The 17,258-nt window shown below is 56.0% G+C and overlaps 1 protein-coding gene across 7 annotated transcripts in view; it reads right to left on the reverse strand.

Annotated features, from left to right (window-relative positions):
• TUBGCP3 (tubulin gamma complex associated protein 3) overlaps positions 1-9,739 on the reverse strand; it is a 66,958-nt gene extending 57,219 nt beyond the window's left edge. For 3 of the 7 annotated variants that reach the window (XM_047720445.1, XM_047720444.1, XM_047720443.1), the window contains exon 1: positions 9,501-9,739. In XM_047720445.1, the coding sequence (XP_047576401.1) occupies positions 9,501-9,576 (76 nt within the window). In that variant the 5' untranslated portion in view covers positions 9,577-9,739. Of the gene's footprint in view, positions 1-6,528; positions 7,175-9,500 lie in introns of those variants that run through there. The other 4 variants (XM_047720442.1, XM_047720441.1, XM_047720440.1 and 1 more) reach the window with 3 other exon arrangements.
• Between the last annotated feature and the right edge of the window lie 7,519 nt (positions 9,740-17,258).

Below are 17,258 nucleotides of genomic sequence, written 5' to 3' on the forward strand. Positions count from 1 at the left end.
CCGAAGAGAAGTCAACCAGTGTGAGGAGCGGAGAGGCAACTGGACCGGTGGGAACCAGTTCAGGACGGTTAGACTGGAAGTTCAGTGTCTGCTTGAGAGGGGGGCAGGGCGCACGACACAAATGCCAACAAGGAAACCGAGGGAGGCTCCAGAGAGGTGGGAACTCCTCCGTGCAGAAGGTGTGAATGAACTGGGGCAGAAGAGGACCAGCGGGAAGTCTGGCTGGAGAACAGACAACCGGGTCCTCTACCGCTTCCCATTCACCCAGACAACCAGGGAGGACCTCGCCCAGACAAACCACAGAGGGTCTGGATGGACACTAGGACAGCAAAGGGCATGAAGTAAAAGCAGCAGACTGAACTACAGACCCCAGCCCTCCTTCCCAGGCCCCGGAGTCAACATCCTTACAGGGTAACAGCAGCAACAGCCCTACCTTTCCCCGGAAGCACAACCACCCCACAGGGCGCACCCCAACCTACACCCGCAAAACCACTAACACAACAAAACGCCAGACAGTCCAACAGGCACCATGGGCAGAAGTGCCTTTTCTCCATCATCAGAAAAATCAGCGATGAGAGGACGAGCAAGGATGCAGACCTGAGCAGCCCAGAACCAGCCAGGCCTGGCCAAGCCCACGAGGCACTTAGGGAACACACGCGCGTTCTATTCAAACACGTGGGGAACACGCACCAGGACAGACTGCGCTGGGGGTCACAGAACAAACCTTATTAAATACAAAATAACTAAAATTACTCCAAGTGTGTTCTCCACCAAGAACAGAATTAGGAATTACACCTGAGATCAGTAACAGAAAAATCCTCCCCCCGTCTGCAAGGCAACCAACATGGCCCTACACAGCACGACGGCCAGAGAAAGTCTCAAAGAAAATCAGAAAACATCTTGAACTGAATGAAAATGGAAATACAACACATTAAAATATGTGGGGCTCAGTTGAAACAGTGTTTGGGGGAAAAATGTAGAGTATAAAATGCTTTTATTAAAAAGGAAGACGGGTCTCAAGTCAATAATCTCGGCTTACAGAATAAAATCTAGAAAAAGAAAAACAAACTAAACTCAGACCATTAAGAAATAGTAAAGATAAAAGCAAAAATCAATGAAATTTACAGCAAAAATAGGAAAAACAAAATCAGTGAAACCAAAAGCTGGTTCTTAAAAAAAAAAACTGGAATTGAGAAACCAATTTGTGATCAAGAAAAGACAAACACAAATTCAGGGATGGAAGCGGCAATACTGTCGCTGATCCCACAGAACTTCTGAAAACGAAGGTCAAGTCCCCTCCGCAGCCGCCCGCCTCAAGGGACAGGTGCGCCAGGATGCCCAGCGGTAAGCATGGGCCCCGCGGCGTCTGCCCAGCCAAGAGGGGAGCGTGGGAGTGGGAAGGGCTCCGGGCAGAGGAGACAACTGACAGGCACACCTCAGCCGGGAGGTCCAGGTTAAGACCGCGTGACCACGTGACGGGCGCACTGACACCATACACCCCAGATATAAGGCGATGAGAAGGGCACTCTGGACTCTGGGGCCTTCTGCCCAACAGACAGAATCACAGTCTAGTTCCGAGCGAAAAAAACGCCAGCTAAATCCCAAGTGAGATGCTCTATAAAGTAACTTTTAATCCTCAAAACTGTCAAAGTCATCGAAAAAATAGTAATTTTTAAAGTCTGAGAAACTATCAGAGCCAACAGGAGCCCAAGGGGACAGGACAGCTCAAGGTCACACGGTGCCCTTGCAGGAACCCTACAGGAGCAAAGGGACATCAGGCAGTAGTGAGGAAATCTACGGAAATTAAGTACTGACTGTGTTGTGACAGTCACTCACTGCACGACTGTACCATCCTACTGTAAGCCGCCAGTAACGGGAAAGGTGTGCAGAACAAGGGGACGCTCTATGGTAGTCCCCATTTTTCTGTAAATCGAAACTCATTCTAAAATTGAAGTTTATTCTTAAAAACATAGTGATTCTAAACCCCATCTTTCACCAATCAGGATGTATTGATGTGGAATGGGGCCACGGTATCACCATGCTTTCAGGGGTGCCTGGGTGACTCGACTCTTGACTTCAGCTCGGTCATGAACTCGGGGTCTTGCAACCGAGCCCCGAGCTGGGCTCACATTCAGCAGAGTCTGCTTCAGATTCTCTCCTCCTCCCTCAGTCCCACCACCTCCCCCCGCCCTGCTCACTCTTAACAAGATCTTTTCTTAAAAAATAGGTTTCTAAAGCTGTTTTAAAAACTTTAAAGAATAAAGCAAATTAAATGGGGGGATGGGTCTCTTTGGTAAACTCAGAAAAGAATGTCAGCACACAACATACACAAGAATCAACGCAAATTATGTCATAGTAAGCGTAAAACATGAGCCTACAGCACTCTGAGGGAAAAACCAACAGAAGATATCTTTGGGACTTGGAGTTAGACAAGGAGATTCTACATAAAATACCAAAATCCTGAACCATAACAAAATGTGATTACTGGAGTCCATCCACGATTAAACCCTTGCTGTGCAAAGGACAATGTTAAGAGAATGAAAATACTCAGAAAACATCTGCAAACACAGAAAAGGACTTGAATCCAGGTGCACAGAGAGAACTCTCAAAATGCAGGAAAGGGGGAAGAAAACAGTAAAAACAAAAGCTCCCAAAAGACAATTCACCAAGAAGATGAACAGCAAAGAAACACAAGAGGCTCGATGCATTCATTCACCGTCAGGGAAACACAATCTAAAGCCACAAGGAGCCGCCGTTATTCGTCCATTAGAGCCTTAGAGCCGCAGCAACAAAAACCACCCGGGGGCGGGGAGCCCCGGGCCGGAGCTCTTCTCACGGCGGGGCAGGCGCGGGGCAGGCGCGGGGCAGGCGCGGGGCAGGCGCCGCGCTCGGCCAAACACCCGGGCAGTTGCTGTACAAGCTGCGCACGCGCTCTCCGCGAGCCGCGCGACCCCACGCGGGGTATTTACCGCACGGCCGTTCACTGAGGAGTCCCCGCGGTAGCGGTCAGCACGTCCCACTCTGGCGCCCTGAGACTACCCAAGTCAGAGTGATCTTTTTAAGACCTAAGTAGTGCCGTCGCTCTGCCTGAACCCTCCCAACACACCCAGAGTAAGATCCGAACTCACCAGGACGGCCGGCCCAACCCAGCCCTGGTCACTTCACCAATGCCCCTCGCGCCCCTCCCGCCCGCAGCTCTGGCTGCGCCCGGACACGCTTCCCCGCCTTGCCCACCCTGGGGCACACGGCGCCCGCGTCCCACGCAGACCTGGGCCGGCTCCCGCACACCTTCCGGGGACTCCTTCCAGCACGTCACTTGGTTCTCTATCTAAACGCCACCTGAGCCTCACGGGGCCTTCCCGTCCCAAGCACACCCAAACACGCACGCACGCGGGGACCCAAACACGCACGCACGCGGGGCAAGCGTGGAGCACACGCTGTGTTCGGGACTCGGTGAGTACGGGGGGGGGGGGGGGGGGGGGGGGCAAAGGAAATAGACTGTTTCGGCGGAAACCTAACATTAGCGAGTGGTTTTAATTTTCTCCCTCACACTTTCCCACACTTTTAAAGTTTTCTAAGCAGTAAATGTTAATTTTATATATATAAGAAGTGGCACTGGGGTGCTTGGGTGGCTCAGCCGGTTATGCGTCTGACTCTTGATCTCAGCTCAGGTCTTGATCTCAGGGTTGGGTTCGAGCCCCCCACCACTGCTCAAAGAAAAACAAAATGTGGCACTGGAAACTACTTGCCCACAGAGGGGTACCTGTGCAACCATTCTCCTTAAAGAACACTTTAGATTCCCATGACCCCGAGTTCCACAGAAAGTTTACTAACAGCCTATTCAAGTACATCAGACTCACATCTCTACTCCAAAAGTCTCATTAAGTTTTGGCTTTTCTAACACTCAAACCTCCTCCACACCAGAGGCGCGCGCCTGCCACCTCCCCCTCCCCCCTCGCCCGTGTCTCTGCACGAGGCACCCGTGGTCCCCTGCAGCATCTCACCCCGCCTCGCTGGCCACCTTCCATCTCCCCACCTCCTTGCCGACCTAGTTTGTCGTCTCTCTCTCTTGCTGACATCAAACGTGTGCAAACCCATCTACTGGTTTTGAGTAAAACCCACCTAGCTTCCCAGGGCAGCTGCGCGACCGCGGGCTATTGAATGTGCAGCGGTGAATAGCTGTTTATCGAGCCCAACCATCGAAGATGAAATTGCGAAGTATCAGACAACGTTCACTACGGGTCTCTAGGCCAATACTCCCCAAATCCTACTCGGTTTCTAGAGCAGCGCTAAGCCCAGTCGGGAACTGAAGAGTAACTCCCAAGCGCCCGCTCCACGCCCCACACCAGCAGCGGAACAGAGCAGCGGCTAACGAGGCCGTCTCGGTGAGGATCCGAGAAACGAGGCAAGGACCTGCACAGGTGACGAGCCTGTGGTCAGAGCTGCTCAGAAAACGGGCAGGACCCCACGACGGCAAATGACAGGGGGGACCCCGTGAAGTGGGCCGCTTGGGGAAGGCCTCTCTAAGGAAGCAGCCCTCTGCCGGGAGGAGCCGCTCGGCACTACCGTGTGCCACCGTGTGCCACCGTGCGCCTGGTCTCCAGAGGATGCCGGCGCCGGCGGGTTCGAAAATCCCAATCAGACAAGCTGAAGTCAGTCCGTTGAGACCCAGGTGAGGAGGCCAGGCTGGAGCTCTTTGATGACTGGCTCCGTCCAAGATTAAGAGAGCATTCAACTTTTTTTTTTTTTTAAGCCACAACACCCCTCAGGAATGTCTTCTGTTCCCACCTTGGAACCGCTCTGGGTGCCGGCAGCCTGGAAGGGAGGCCAGGGCTACTCCGCCCAACCTCTGAGAAGAGCTGTTTGAGAAGACCTGGTACCAGTGAACTCCGGGACACAGCGTCCGACAAGTCCCAGAGAGTGGACACTGCGCTGACCCCACACGCCTCCCTAGAACAAGCAGGTGAGGCCGGAGGCAAGAGGCCATGCCGCACGCAGGGCCAGCATTGTCCTGCCTCCACTCAGCTCACAAACAGGGAAGCTGTCAAGTGCGACACAGAAGAACAAGAGGGAATGACTTCAAGACATCAGGTGCTGGACCCAGAGACGTGGGTCTCCCCAGCTCCGAGAGGAGGGTACTAAGTACCCCAACCCCCAGCGCCACTGGGAGCTGAACACACGAGCTCACAGTGCACACGCTCTTCAGCGCAGAGTAAGCACTTGAGAAGCAGTGGCTGTTTTTATGGCTGTTATTAATCTGAAAATGTCACTTCAAGGCATGTCATGCCTACTGCCACCATCAGAACCATAACTCAACAAAGCACCCAGATTTAACCTCTCAGCAAGGTAATCTGCCCTTCATCCTGTAGATGACACACAGGAAACAGATTCTCTTCCCCCGGTGTGATGAGGCTTCTTCTCCAGAAAGAACCCAGAAGGATTCCACGCACACTCAGATCAAACAAAACTGCATGCAGAGACTCAGGGAGAGGCGCATGCGGCTCAGGCGAGCGCAAACACCGCCGCTGGGTACCCTCGAGGGCTTCCAAGGTGACCAGGGCAGACTGAGCTGACCGGTAAGGCTGGACTCTGTGCCTCACTGCTCCTCCTGCCTGCAGACGACGCTGCTGTCCTACAGGACCGGCAGACAAGGCACCAGCTGAACCACAGCTGCTTCGGGGCTTGGGAGTCAGCTGCGCCGCGTCCCTCCAGCCGTGGGTCTCTGTGACCGCGCGCTCATGTGCGCTCCCACAGAATCAGCGCCCGGAGCCAGGGCCCCAAGATTAATTCCGGATAAGCGTCCCATGTGCACAATTCAAAGGGACAAGGCACGAAGACTCAGACGCAGTAAGACACTGTCGACACAGCAAACAACAAACACAACAAACAACAAACACACCGCCGGGCCGCAGGGGCCCGACCGCAAGCCAGCGGTCTGGCTGACACAGATCACAGGTGAGCCCGTGCACAGCGCCCACCGAATGAAACACGGTGCTCCCCGACGAGAACCAAAATACAAACACATTGCTCTGGATCTTTGGTTCTCAGACTGTTTGGTCTCGGGCCCCTTTACACTCCTAGGATTAAGGATCCCCAAAAGGGTCTGGTTATTTATACAGGCTAAACCTATCAACACTTACTGTATTAGAAATTTAAATCAGGATTTTTGCATATAAACTCATTTTAAAATGGTAAGAGTACTAAGCACGACTTTAAAATGAAGCTTAAAACTCTGGAATTTCAGTATGTTAATGGATATTTGGTGCACATTTCAACATACATTTATTAGAAGTTTTATTATTTTTAAAATTTTTATTTATTTAAGAGACAGTGAGCTGGCCTGTGAGTGGGGCAGAGAGAGAAGGAGCAGCAGGCTCCCTGCAAGCACGGAGCCTCACCACGCAGGACCTGACCCGAGCTGCAGGCAGACGCTGCACTGAGCCGACCAGGCGCTCCTGATGTAGGTTGTAATGTCTAACACACACCGATTTCCCCAAGTATATGTAATCAGGGAAGACCATAACTTACCAGGAACTTCATCAAGAGCTCCGCACCGTTTCTGGAAAATCATGACACCAACAGCAATACCACCTGAGGTCCAAGACCCAGGAGGACAAGACTCCTTCCTCAGCCTGCCCTGTGGCTCAGGACACACTCCCAGCGCCGCTATGTGGCAGGGCGGTCCCCTTAACTCAAGGCACAGGGTACTGTCATCACACCTGAGCATTTGCGTGGAAATGCTCACCAAACAGAAACTCCTGTATTTGTTATCTCTTGTGAAAAAGTGAATTACAAAGTATGAAAAGGAAAGTTGTCCCTGACAGAGGTGCAACACTTAACATCAAGAACATGGTTTCCACAGACAGAAAGGACTCTCCAAAGACCTAATGCGGAAAACGTGCTCTGGGAGAGAGGCAGGGATGTAGAGAGAATTTTCCAGTCACTGGCTGGCAGTATACATTTCTAGCAAGTTCTCAGGCTGGGAAAGGTGAGAAATAATGGTTATACTAACTTTATAAAAATGTCAAATACCATCACACTTTGGTGCTTTGTTTCTGAGGGTCCCTTGAAGCCAACTAGAAAAAAAATTTTTAGTACTCTATGAAAAACTGATTCATATGAAACTCATATTAAAAGTGACAAGGGGGGGGCTCCTGGGTGGCTCAGTGGGTTAAAGCCTCTGCCTTCGGCTCAGGTCATGATCCCAGGGTCCTGGGATCGAGCCCCGCATCGGGCTCTCTGCTCAGCGGAGAGCCTGCTTCCTCCTCTCTCTCTGTCTGCCTCTCCGCTTACTTGTGATATCTCTGTCAAATAAATAAAATAAAATCTTTAAAAAAAAATAAAAAATTAAAAAAAAAAATAAAAGTGACAAGGGGGCGGGGCGCCTGGGTGGCTCAGTGGGTTGGGCCGCTGCCTTCGGCTCCGGTCGTGGTCTCGGGATCCTGGGGTCGAGTCCCGCATCGGGCTCTCTGCTCGGCGGGGAGCCTGCTTCCTCCTCTCTCTCTGCCTCTCTGCATACTTGTGATCTCTAATAAACAAAATCTTTCAAAGAAATAATAAATAAATAAATAAGTAAAAGTGACAAAGAGCACCTGGAAGCCCAGTTAACTAAGTGTCCAGCTCTTGACTTCAGCTCAGGGCTCGGGTCATGATCTCAGGTTCCCGGGATGGAGCCCTGCATCTGTCTCTCTCAAAAAAAAAAAAAAAAAAAAAAAAAAAAAAGTAACAAGTAGGGGAGCCAGTGGGCTCTCTGGAGTATGCAAGGTCATGAGTTCCAGCCCCACATCAGCGTAGGGCTTACTTTGGGGAAAAAATAAAAATAAAGCAAGCATCAATTATTCCTCAGCATGACAGCACTGAAAAAGCAACACTACAAAAGTATACGGCAAGTGCTTGTGACAGGACAGTAGAGAAAGGGTTACCAAAAGTTCTTAGTTATCAGGTAAAACTCCACTAGTGAAACGACGTTTTCAGGGCACCTGGGTGGCTCAGTCCTTAGGCAACTGCCTCAGGCTGAGGTCCTGGGACGAGCCGCACGGGCCCCCCGCGCTCCCCGCTCGAGCCGCCTCTCCGGCTGGCGCGCACACGCTCGCGCTCTCTGTCGAATAAATAAAATCTTTTTAAAAAAAGAAAACTGTTTCCACGCCAAACACTGTAAAGTGAGCAATTAATATGCTCCTTTGCTCACGGAGGCAGAACCAGTCAGAACGCGGCCACTCAGTGCCTACAAACTCCTCCGTCAACAGCACAATCTGGAATCACGGACGCAACCGGCAACCGGGTGCTCAGAACAACCCCGGGAACCGTCTTACTCGGAGGCCCCCGCGGACCTCGGAGACCCCGTTTGCTCCTAGTTTCAACGCGGCTCTGAGTAGAGGGAGAGGAGGGCGCAGAGTCCGCGGAAGCTGGTGCTTTTACGTCCTGGAAGGGCTCAAACAGCCCATCAACAGGAGCCTCCGGGTTTTTTTAGAAAAGATGTTTTTCATGCAGAACAGCATGCTGCGTCACGGCGAGAGCCTTCAGCGTCCAGCCGCGAGGACGGGAGCAGAGGAGCGCGGTCCGTCCCCGAGGAAAACCGCGGACCCGCCGGGACAACGAGGCGCTCCGCATCCACCCCCCGCCCCGGCCTCTCCGCCGCCCGCCGGCCCCGCGGAAGCGTCTCCGAGCCCCCACGCCCCCGCCGGCCGCCCCACTCCACCCCCGCTGCGGCATTTCCCGCTCACCCGCGCTTTCCCTCGGGCCACGCCTCCGCCCAGCACGCAGCGGCCCCGGGAGGCCCGCCCTGCGCCCGCGCTCCGCATCCCGCCTGGCGGCGTCGAGCCCACAACCCGCCGACGAGTCACGTCCCAGCGCCAAACCGCGGAAAACGCAGCGAGAACCGCGCGAAGTCCGCGTCCCTCAGCGGGGCCAGCGCGTCCCCCTCCCCCGCCCGCCCGCCGCGCCCGCTCTGGCCGCGACGCTCCCGCAGCGAGTTCGCGGAGAGTCTCCGGCCGCGTCAGGCGCTGACGGACGGTCCCGGCGTCCTCGACCCCCCAGAACCACCCCCCGGTGCTCCCCGCCCAGCGTCTTCCCGCCCCGTCCGGGTTGAGCCCGGGACCGGCATCTGCGGGGCGCCCGGGAGGTCCGGGGCGGCGTTCGGGCCTCTGGAGGGAAACGCGGCCGGGAGCGGCCGGGTCCGCCCGAGGCGCAGGGAGCGGGGCGGCTCGCCGCGTCCCCCCCCCCCCCCCCGGTGACAGCCGAGTGACCCGCGCCCGCCGGTCAGCCCGCGCGCTCCCCACCAGGCGGGCGGAGGCCAGTCGCCGGCCCCGGCCCCCCCACCCGGACCGCGGCGCGGGGAGCGGTGACTCAGCCCCGCCGGGCCCGGCTCCCTCCTGCCTCCACCCGGGGCTGCAGCGCTCCGCCGGCCCGCCCGGGAAGCCGGCCCCCGCGCCCCCCGCGCCCCCCGCGCCCCGGCCTCCCGGACGCGCCCCGGCCGCGAGCCGCCGGTCCGGCCCCGCTACCTTCGCTCCTGCCCAGGATCCGGCAGCACAGGTTCTGCAGCAGCACGTTCGGGGACTTCTGGTCCGGGGTCGCCATGCTCGCCCGGACGGCCCACGGGGGCCCTGCGGAGCCCCCGGCCGTACCCGGCCGCCTCACGCCTCGCGGGCTCCCGACCTGCCGGACAGGCTACGGCCCCGCGGGCAGCGCCGGCGATGAGGCCGCCATTTTAACGGAACCCGCCGAAACCGCGCGCCCTTCCCACAATGCTCCGCTTCTTCCGGCGCCCGGGGCGGCGGGTGCGCCAGTCTGAGAGTCCCCCGGTCCGTCCGCGCGCGGTCCCCCGACCACAGCCGCCGGGCCTGGAAGGTTCCGGCCCCGGCGCTCCGGCCGCCCCTGCCGCTCCGGCTGCCCCTGCCCCAGCTGCCCTCGGAGCGCGGGGCCGCCACACACGTCCGCGCCGCAGCATCGGCACCGCACCGCCCCGCCCACGTCCCCCCGGAAGGTCCCGACGGCCCCGCTCCCCCAAGTGCCCCCGGAGGGTCCCGACGGCCCCGTCCCCTGCACACACAACGTCCCCGCCAGACGGTGGGTGGCCCAGGTCTCCGGAAGGCCCGCGTCCCGCACCCGGGGCCGAAGCGCGGGGTCACAGAGGGGCACCAGGCCCCGCGGTCCCCGCCCGGCGGTCCTGCCGCGCCCGCTGGGATCCGGGCCGCAGAGCCAGTGACAGTCCTGACGGCAGCGCCGCGGGCGCCCAGACGGGCCAGGCCCGGAGGGAAGGACGCGAGAGACGCTGGCCCAGCAGAGCAGACGTGCGGGGGCGTCGGACCGTTGCCCCCGTCGCTGACACGTGCAGGGACGGGCCTTTGCTCTTCCAGATTCAAGACGGAAACACGACCGACGGGTGGACAAGTAACAGCGTGTCCCGAGAGTTGGTCACTGGGATACAACACGGAGGGCGCCGCACTTTAAAGAAAACCTGGAAGATGGGAGGCCGACGCCCCTCCGGAGGACGACGAGGCCGCAGCTGAGCGGACACTGCTGACCCCCCCGCTGTCTCCCCCATCCCAAAGGTCCATCCCTGGCTGCGCAGGTGACCGCGGGGAAGGAGGGGGTCCCAGAGGTCCTGAGACGATTTCAGGGACATCGGGACCTGCCCTGCCAGGAGACTGCGGAAGCCAGACCCCCTGCGGGGAGCCCTCAGGAAAGTCTTGTTTGTGTCCCCGGAGGACTGGCCTCGGATGCCCACACAGAGAGGGCGCTGATGGCCGTCGGCTGCAGACGGTGAGGGCCACTGACAGAAGGCGTGGCCGCCTGCAGAGTTGGCCAGAGGACTTTTGACCTCTGTCCTCATCCCTCTGTCTGGACTCCAGGTCGAGGAGTTAGAGCAGTGGGAGGTAAAGGAAGAGAGAGAACAGATGTCACCTTGTCCCGTCATCGGGCGCTTATAGGCTGGTGAGGTCCAGCTGCACAGGGTTGGAGAAAAGCCACGAGCTATAGGACAAAAAGACCCTGGGTTCCTCCAGTGTCACTAAGTCAAGACTGGACGGGCGGCCTGCCTGGAGGGTTCGAGGGTGGCTGTGCGCAGGACAGGCCGACGCTGCCCAGAGTGCTCTCAGAGCCACCGACTGCCCTTCCCTGATCTGCCCCACATTCTCGAGAACGCTGTCGCGCAAGCTCCCGGGACTGCTGGCCTCCTGGCAGGCTCAGGCAGGCGAGTCCCCGCCAGGGAAATGGAGGTCAGAAGGAGACGACCGAGGCTCTCACCCTAAAGCCTCTGCCCCTCGCCCAGTCCACGCCAGCAGCCGAAGGTCCTCTGTGGCAGCGCCTGCGACCTGCCCGCCCCCTCCCGTCATGTTCCAGCTTTTTCCGTGCTCTCCTCACAGATCTCACTCCCGTCGGAAGATTCCAGAACATGGGACACAGGGACATCAGCTCTTCTTACTGTCTCTTCAGCCCTAGGCGAAGTAGCCACTTCCTGCCCCGCTCCTCTGAGTGCCTCCCCGCCTCCTTCGACCCCACATAACCAAGTCCTGTGTCGGTCCCTGCACTGAAATTGCCTGAGTGGTTTCCGCTTTCCAGACTCAACCTCACTGTATAGTTCATGCTAACGGGAGTGGTCCCAGGGAAGAGATCCTCCGTCGGATCCCAGGAGTAGGTAGCTCCCACGCCTGAGCTCAGACATGTTGGGATTTCTTTTTTTAAGATTTCGTTTGTTTGAGAGAAAGAAGGTATGCGGGGGATGTGCAGACAGGGAGGGAGAGAGAGAATCTCAAGCACACTCTACCCTCGAGCGCAGACGCGGGGCTCGATCTCACGACCCCGAGATCATGACCTGAGCTGAAATCAAGAGTCAGACGCCCAACTGACTGAGGCCCCCAGTCTCCCCAGTTGGGGATCTTTCCGAATGTGAAATCCGTTCATGTCGAAGCACCAGAGCTGACTGAGAGCAGGGCCTGGGGAGGGAAGTGGCTGCTGTTATCCACTGTCTTGGCAGCAAGGATGACATCAAGACGGCAGCGCGGTGGCCTGGACTGGGGTGTGTCTGGGAAGCCTGGGTATAGCTTAATGCGCAGCCATAGGGCCATGGAGCTCCAACAGCGGCTGTAAGAAGAAGCTCTTATTTTTTTTAATTTATTTAAGATGTTATTTATTGAGAGGGAGAGAGGGAGAGTGCATGAGTGGGAAGAGGGCCAGAGGGAGAAGGAGAAAGTCTCAAGAAGACTGTGGTCTGAGCAGGGAGCCCAAGTGGGGCTCAAGCTCACAACCCTGAGGTCATGACCCAAGCTGAAACCAATAGTTGGATGCCTAATCAACTGAGTCACCCAGGAGCCCCTCTTTTTTTTTTTAAGATTTTTTTACTTATTTTTAAGTCATGTCCACACCCGACATAGTCAGAACTGAGGGCCAGACCCCAGACTCAACTGTTCAGGTTGTAAATTATGACGTAAGTTGGACGCACTGTCATGCCAAGACTCTTCTCTTAAGGGCAGGTCATTAATTGAGAAGAAGAGGGACCCTGAGATGTGGGGCGGAGACATCAGAGTCACTGTGAAACCGCTAGTCAGCCAGACCTGCAAAATCCGGAGCGTAAAACCGCCGCCGCCTGCTGAGAATGGCCTTGAAACCCTTGATTGCCTGAAACAATTAGAACAGTAATTAAGCTGGAATTCCACAGGATGCAAGTAATCCAGAGGAAGGAATGAAAGCCTGCGACAGAGACACAAAAATGAAAAATGACCTTCCAAATCAACCAGGCGGTCCATGTAACTAAAGCCTTCTCCTCGTGGGGCGCCTGGGTGGCTCAGTGGGTTAAAGCCTCTGCCTTCGGCTCAGGTCATGATCCCAGCGTCCTGGGATGGAGCCCCGCACTGGGCTCTCTGCTCAGTGGGGAGCCTGCTTGCTTTTTTTTTTTTTTTTTAAGATTTTATTTATTTACCTGACAGAGAGAGAGAGAGATCACAAGCAGGCAGAGAGGCAGGCAGAGAGAGACGGGGAAGCAGGCTCCCCGCTGAGCAGAGAGCCCGATGCGGGGCTCGATCCCAGGACCCTGAGATCATGACCTGAGCCGAAGGCAGAGGCTTCACCCACTGAGCCCCCCGGGCGCCCTGGGAGCCTGCTTCCCTCTCTCTCTCTCTCTCTCTCTCCGCCTGCCTCTCTGCCTACCTGTGATCTCTGTCTGTCAAATAAATAATCTTAAAAAAAAAAAAAAGTCTTCTCCTGGGGTGCCTGGGAGTCTGCCTCTGGCTCAGGTTGCAATCCTGGGGTCCTGGGGTCGAGTCCCGAATCGGACTCCCTGCTCCGGCGGGAAGCCTGCTTCTCCCTCTCCCTCTGCCTCTCCTCCACGTGCTCTCCCTGCCCCCACCAAATAAATCAATAAATAAATCTTAAGTACGTGTTCTCCTGTCTTCAAAATGCCCTGCAGAGGCAAGAGTCCTAATTGATACCAGACTTTGATCAGTCAGACTTAATCAAATCCCAGTAACCACTGCAGAATGTATTGATTACCAAACTGCAGAAGAAAGAATATAGAATGAAAAATTTTCCTCCACAAAAAGAGATAAAAATGACCAGAGAGCAAGAGGAACAAGAGAAAATGTACTACGACGGTACACTGAAGCCAAAACGTCTCCCGGATTACGCTGAATGGAAGGGGCCCTGTCGGCCGATTCAGGCCCAAGCCTAGGTGCACCGCGTGGGTGCGTTCTGTGCACCTGACTCCGCACCATTGGTATGGACCTTGATCGCGAGCCTGAGGTCATGATGGTCCAGTTTCTCCGGGGCAAAGTCACTCTTCTCTTCCTGTCCACATGTGCTGCCCACGCTTTCGGCGTGGGGAGCTAGGCTCTGCGTCCCTAAGTAGGAGGTGTCTGCATGGACTGAACAAGACTGGTGTCCGAGGGAGATCTGTGTGTTCTCCCCGTTCCGTGCCGTCTGCTTCAGTCCATACGTGCCACTGTGCGTGGACTTCACACTCTGGGCTACATCCCCACCACCCCACCCACCCGCATCGCTCCGGCCTCGACCCCCCACACCTCTTTCCCTTGGCTCCCGTCCCCCTTCGACACCCGCTCATCATCGTGAGTTTTTGGAAATTAACGGGCTTGCTTCATGTTTTGTACTACCGTTTTAGATTGGTAAAAATATTGAGTCGAGGGCACAGGAAGTCCCACGTGGGCACCCGTCCCTGGCACGCCGTGTCTCCTGCTAGTAATATCTTGCCTCAGTGGGTGTATTTGTTACAGCTCGTGAGCAGCACGGACACGCTGTTAATAACCGAGGTCCACAGCTTACACGGTCCAGGGCCCCGGGTGACGGCATAGCGGGAGGAGACTGTACGTTCCATGGTCACGTACCGGGCTCTCATCTTTTCTGTAAAAAGGGCCCTCGTCTGAGACAGGGCTGCGCGGGATGTTGTGGCCCACAGCTTCTGCCTGTCGCCCTTCGGTCTGGTTGCCCCCTGTGCGCAGGCTACTCCGCACGAGAGGGCAGGTCTGTCTCCCTTCGCCCTGACAGAGACTAACTACCTTTCACGTCCCATGCGACGCTGCGGGAAAACTGCATTCGGGCTGTCTACATCGGAAGCCTCGTGGGCAGTGCGGTCACAGGGACGCACCTCTGCTGCTCAGATCTTCTCACGCCTGATTGACTGAGACTCATGAACGAGCTTTCAAATTACAATTAATTTATAAATTGATATTCACATTTCTTTTTTGAGATCATAATGATTTATTGTTCTGACATCAGATCAACAGAAAGAAACTCCAATTAGGCTTTGAAAACTCATATATTTCAGGAAAATGTCATTTAACCATTGTATGTGGATGGATAAATTGCTTTAGGAGTCAAGTCTTTTGAGACACTGTCCTTTTGTTACCTTGTTTCATGTGCACATAGTGTTTCTTCTTAACACTTTTTAAAAATTGGAATTGATTTTCAAAGCTTGACATTTGACAGGCTTTGCTATAAATATCACTGGGATTGAAGACTATGTCTGCTTCTCTCCACATAGGCAGGAGCCCTCACCCCTCCTTCTGAGAACCGTTTTGGCCTGTCGTCGTTTATCCTGCTGCTTGGGTCTCTATTTACAGTTTGCGAAGCACATGCAATTTCTTAGGATGTTGTTCAACTGGAATGCTCGTCCTTTAATTCCAAACGTATCCTGAATTAATTTTAAAACACTGTAAGGAAGGGACTATAATACAATTTTTTTTTTTTTTTGACAGAGAGAAATCACAAGTAGGCAGAGAGGCAGGCAGAGAGAGAGGAGGAAGCAGGCTCCCCGCTGAGCAGGGAGCCCGATGTGGGGCTTGAACCCAGGACCTGGGATCATGACCTGAGCCGAAGGCAGCGGCTTAACCCACTGAGCCACCCAGGCGCCCCAGGAAGGGACTATAAATGGTTTTTCATGATGGGGAGGAAACATCTGTTTGAGCACAGAATTCTCTTTCGCACCTCACAACTCCCCACGGAACGGTGCTCCTTCCACGGACTTTTTTCCTCACAAACTGGTTGAACGTTGCCATTCCCTCAGCGGGGGGGTGGGTACCGGTGGAAGACTGAGCTTTGTGGGAGCGAGAAGGGGAAAGGAATGGGGGAGAAGGCTGCGTCTCCCAGCTGATGAGTAACCTCTGGGATGTGGGGGTCCCAGGTCAGCACGGGTCTGGCTGATCTATTTGGAAAATGAAACCTACCTCGGAGATTAAGGACAGGACAGCACCGTTCAGGCTAAGGTGACAGTGGGTCTGGCCCTTCTCACTGGCCCCGGGGACAAACAAGGAGGGTGTGTCTTCTCCTTTCCCGGCTTCCAGCCTTTGCTAAAGCTCCTGCAGGGCCAGGCTCGCCCCCAAACCCAGTTTGATGTCCCAGGCGGGGTCCCAGGTGCTGAGCTTCTAGGACCCAGACCCGCTCTGTCCAAATTCGTGACCCCCCAGGCTCCGCAGGGAATGCAGTGTCCTTGAGTTGTGGGGTCATGGGCTTCCGTTGGGCCACTCCAGTCACCTCGGGCGGGTGTCCTGGCTCCGTGGCGGGAGCAGTGGCAGTCGGGGGACAGCTCTGTGAGCCCAGGGCTGCGGGGGGCACTCGCCTCCACAGGTCGCACGCCCGTCCGGGGCTCGGCTTCCCGGAGGCGGAAGGGAAGCTGCGACGGGAGGTTACAGGTAACTTGCCCAAGTTCACAGCTGGGGGCACCTAGGGTTCAAGTCCACAGTGAATCAGCGCCCCAAAGGCGCCCCCGCATCAAAGACATTTTTGACGGCTTCATGGACTTTGATAACCGCTCGTGTGCTGCGTTTCGGTCCCCAGGAGCTCAGGGAAAGCTGCACAGGAGAGATCTGATAAGGCATTTGAAGAAAGAAGTTAATTAGTTTTCCGGATGATTAGAGGGCTTATTCCCCTTTTGCTGGGACGAATGCTTCACCGAGTTAATAATGCAGACATGAAGAGCCTCTCTCGGCCTCAAAACCCTCAGCTGTGAGCTCTTGAAGGAGCCGCGCGGCCGCCTGAGGCCTCGCAGACATTGGGAATCAGGGAGCTTTGTGCTCCGTGATCGATTTGGAGCACAGGAGTCGCTGGCCGGCGCGATTATTTCTATAAATACCCTGGCATCAGCGGAACTCGGCTCCTCTCTGCAGCGGGGAGAAAAGCATTTGTTCTCGGTCACGATCTCCTGTTTGCTGGGCCGCACAAGACAGCTCAAGCGACCACGGAGCCCCACGCCCAGCCGCACCGCTCTGTCCCTGGAGCGGAATGTCGCCTGGACGCATTGGGGAAGGGACCACTGTGGCTGGCGGAGGGCACAGAAGCCGCGCCGAGGGAACTTCACCCTGTGCGTTCCACCAACACTTCGATTGCACCAACAGCCCCAGGACGGCAACCAGTGTGTGAGGTCACATAACGGGAGGCGGGAGGCGGCAGGAAGCCCCAGGCGAGGTCTCACGGAGCACAGCCCACCCGCTGCTTCAAAGCCCGGTCATTGTCAGGTCATTGTCAGGCGTGTGGGAGGAAGGCCCCAGCGCTATGGTCTCTGCCCCAAGCAAGGGCAAGGGCGAGTCCGTTCACTCCCCAAACTCCTTCTAACCCAAAAACCCCAACTGCAGTTATGTTACTGATTTCTGACCCTTTGTGTCCCGTGAAACCTGACCTCGCCTTGCCGTCGTCCTGCAGCATCGCGAACCTGAGACCCCTGAGCTCCGGGCACAGCCCTGTTAGCCTCTGCGTTAGCGGTGCGCTGTTTCCTCTGTTGACTCATCTAAAACCCGGTCTTTGTTTTCTCCCGACAA

The sequence above is a fragment of the Lutra lutra genome, chromosome 3, assembly GCF_902655055.1.
Source record: "Lutra lutra chromosome 3, mLutLut1.2, whole genome shotgun sequence".
NCBI lineage: Eukaryota > Metazoa > Chordata > Mammalia > Carnivora > Mustelidae > Lutra > Lutra lutra.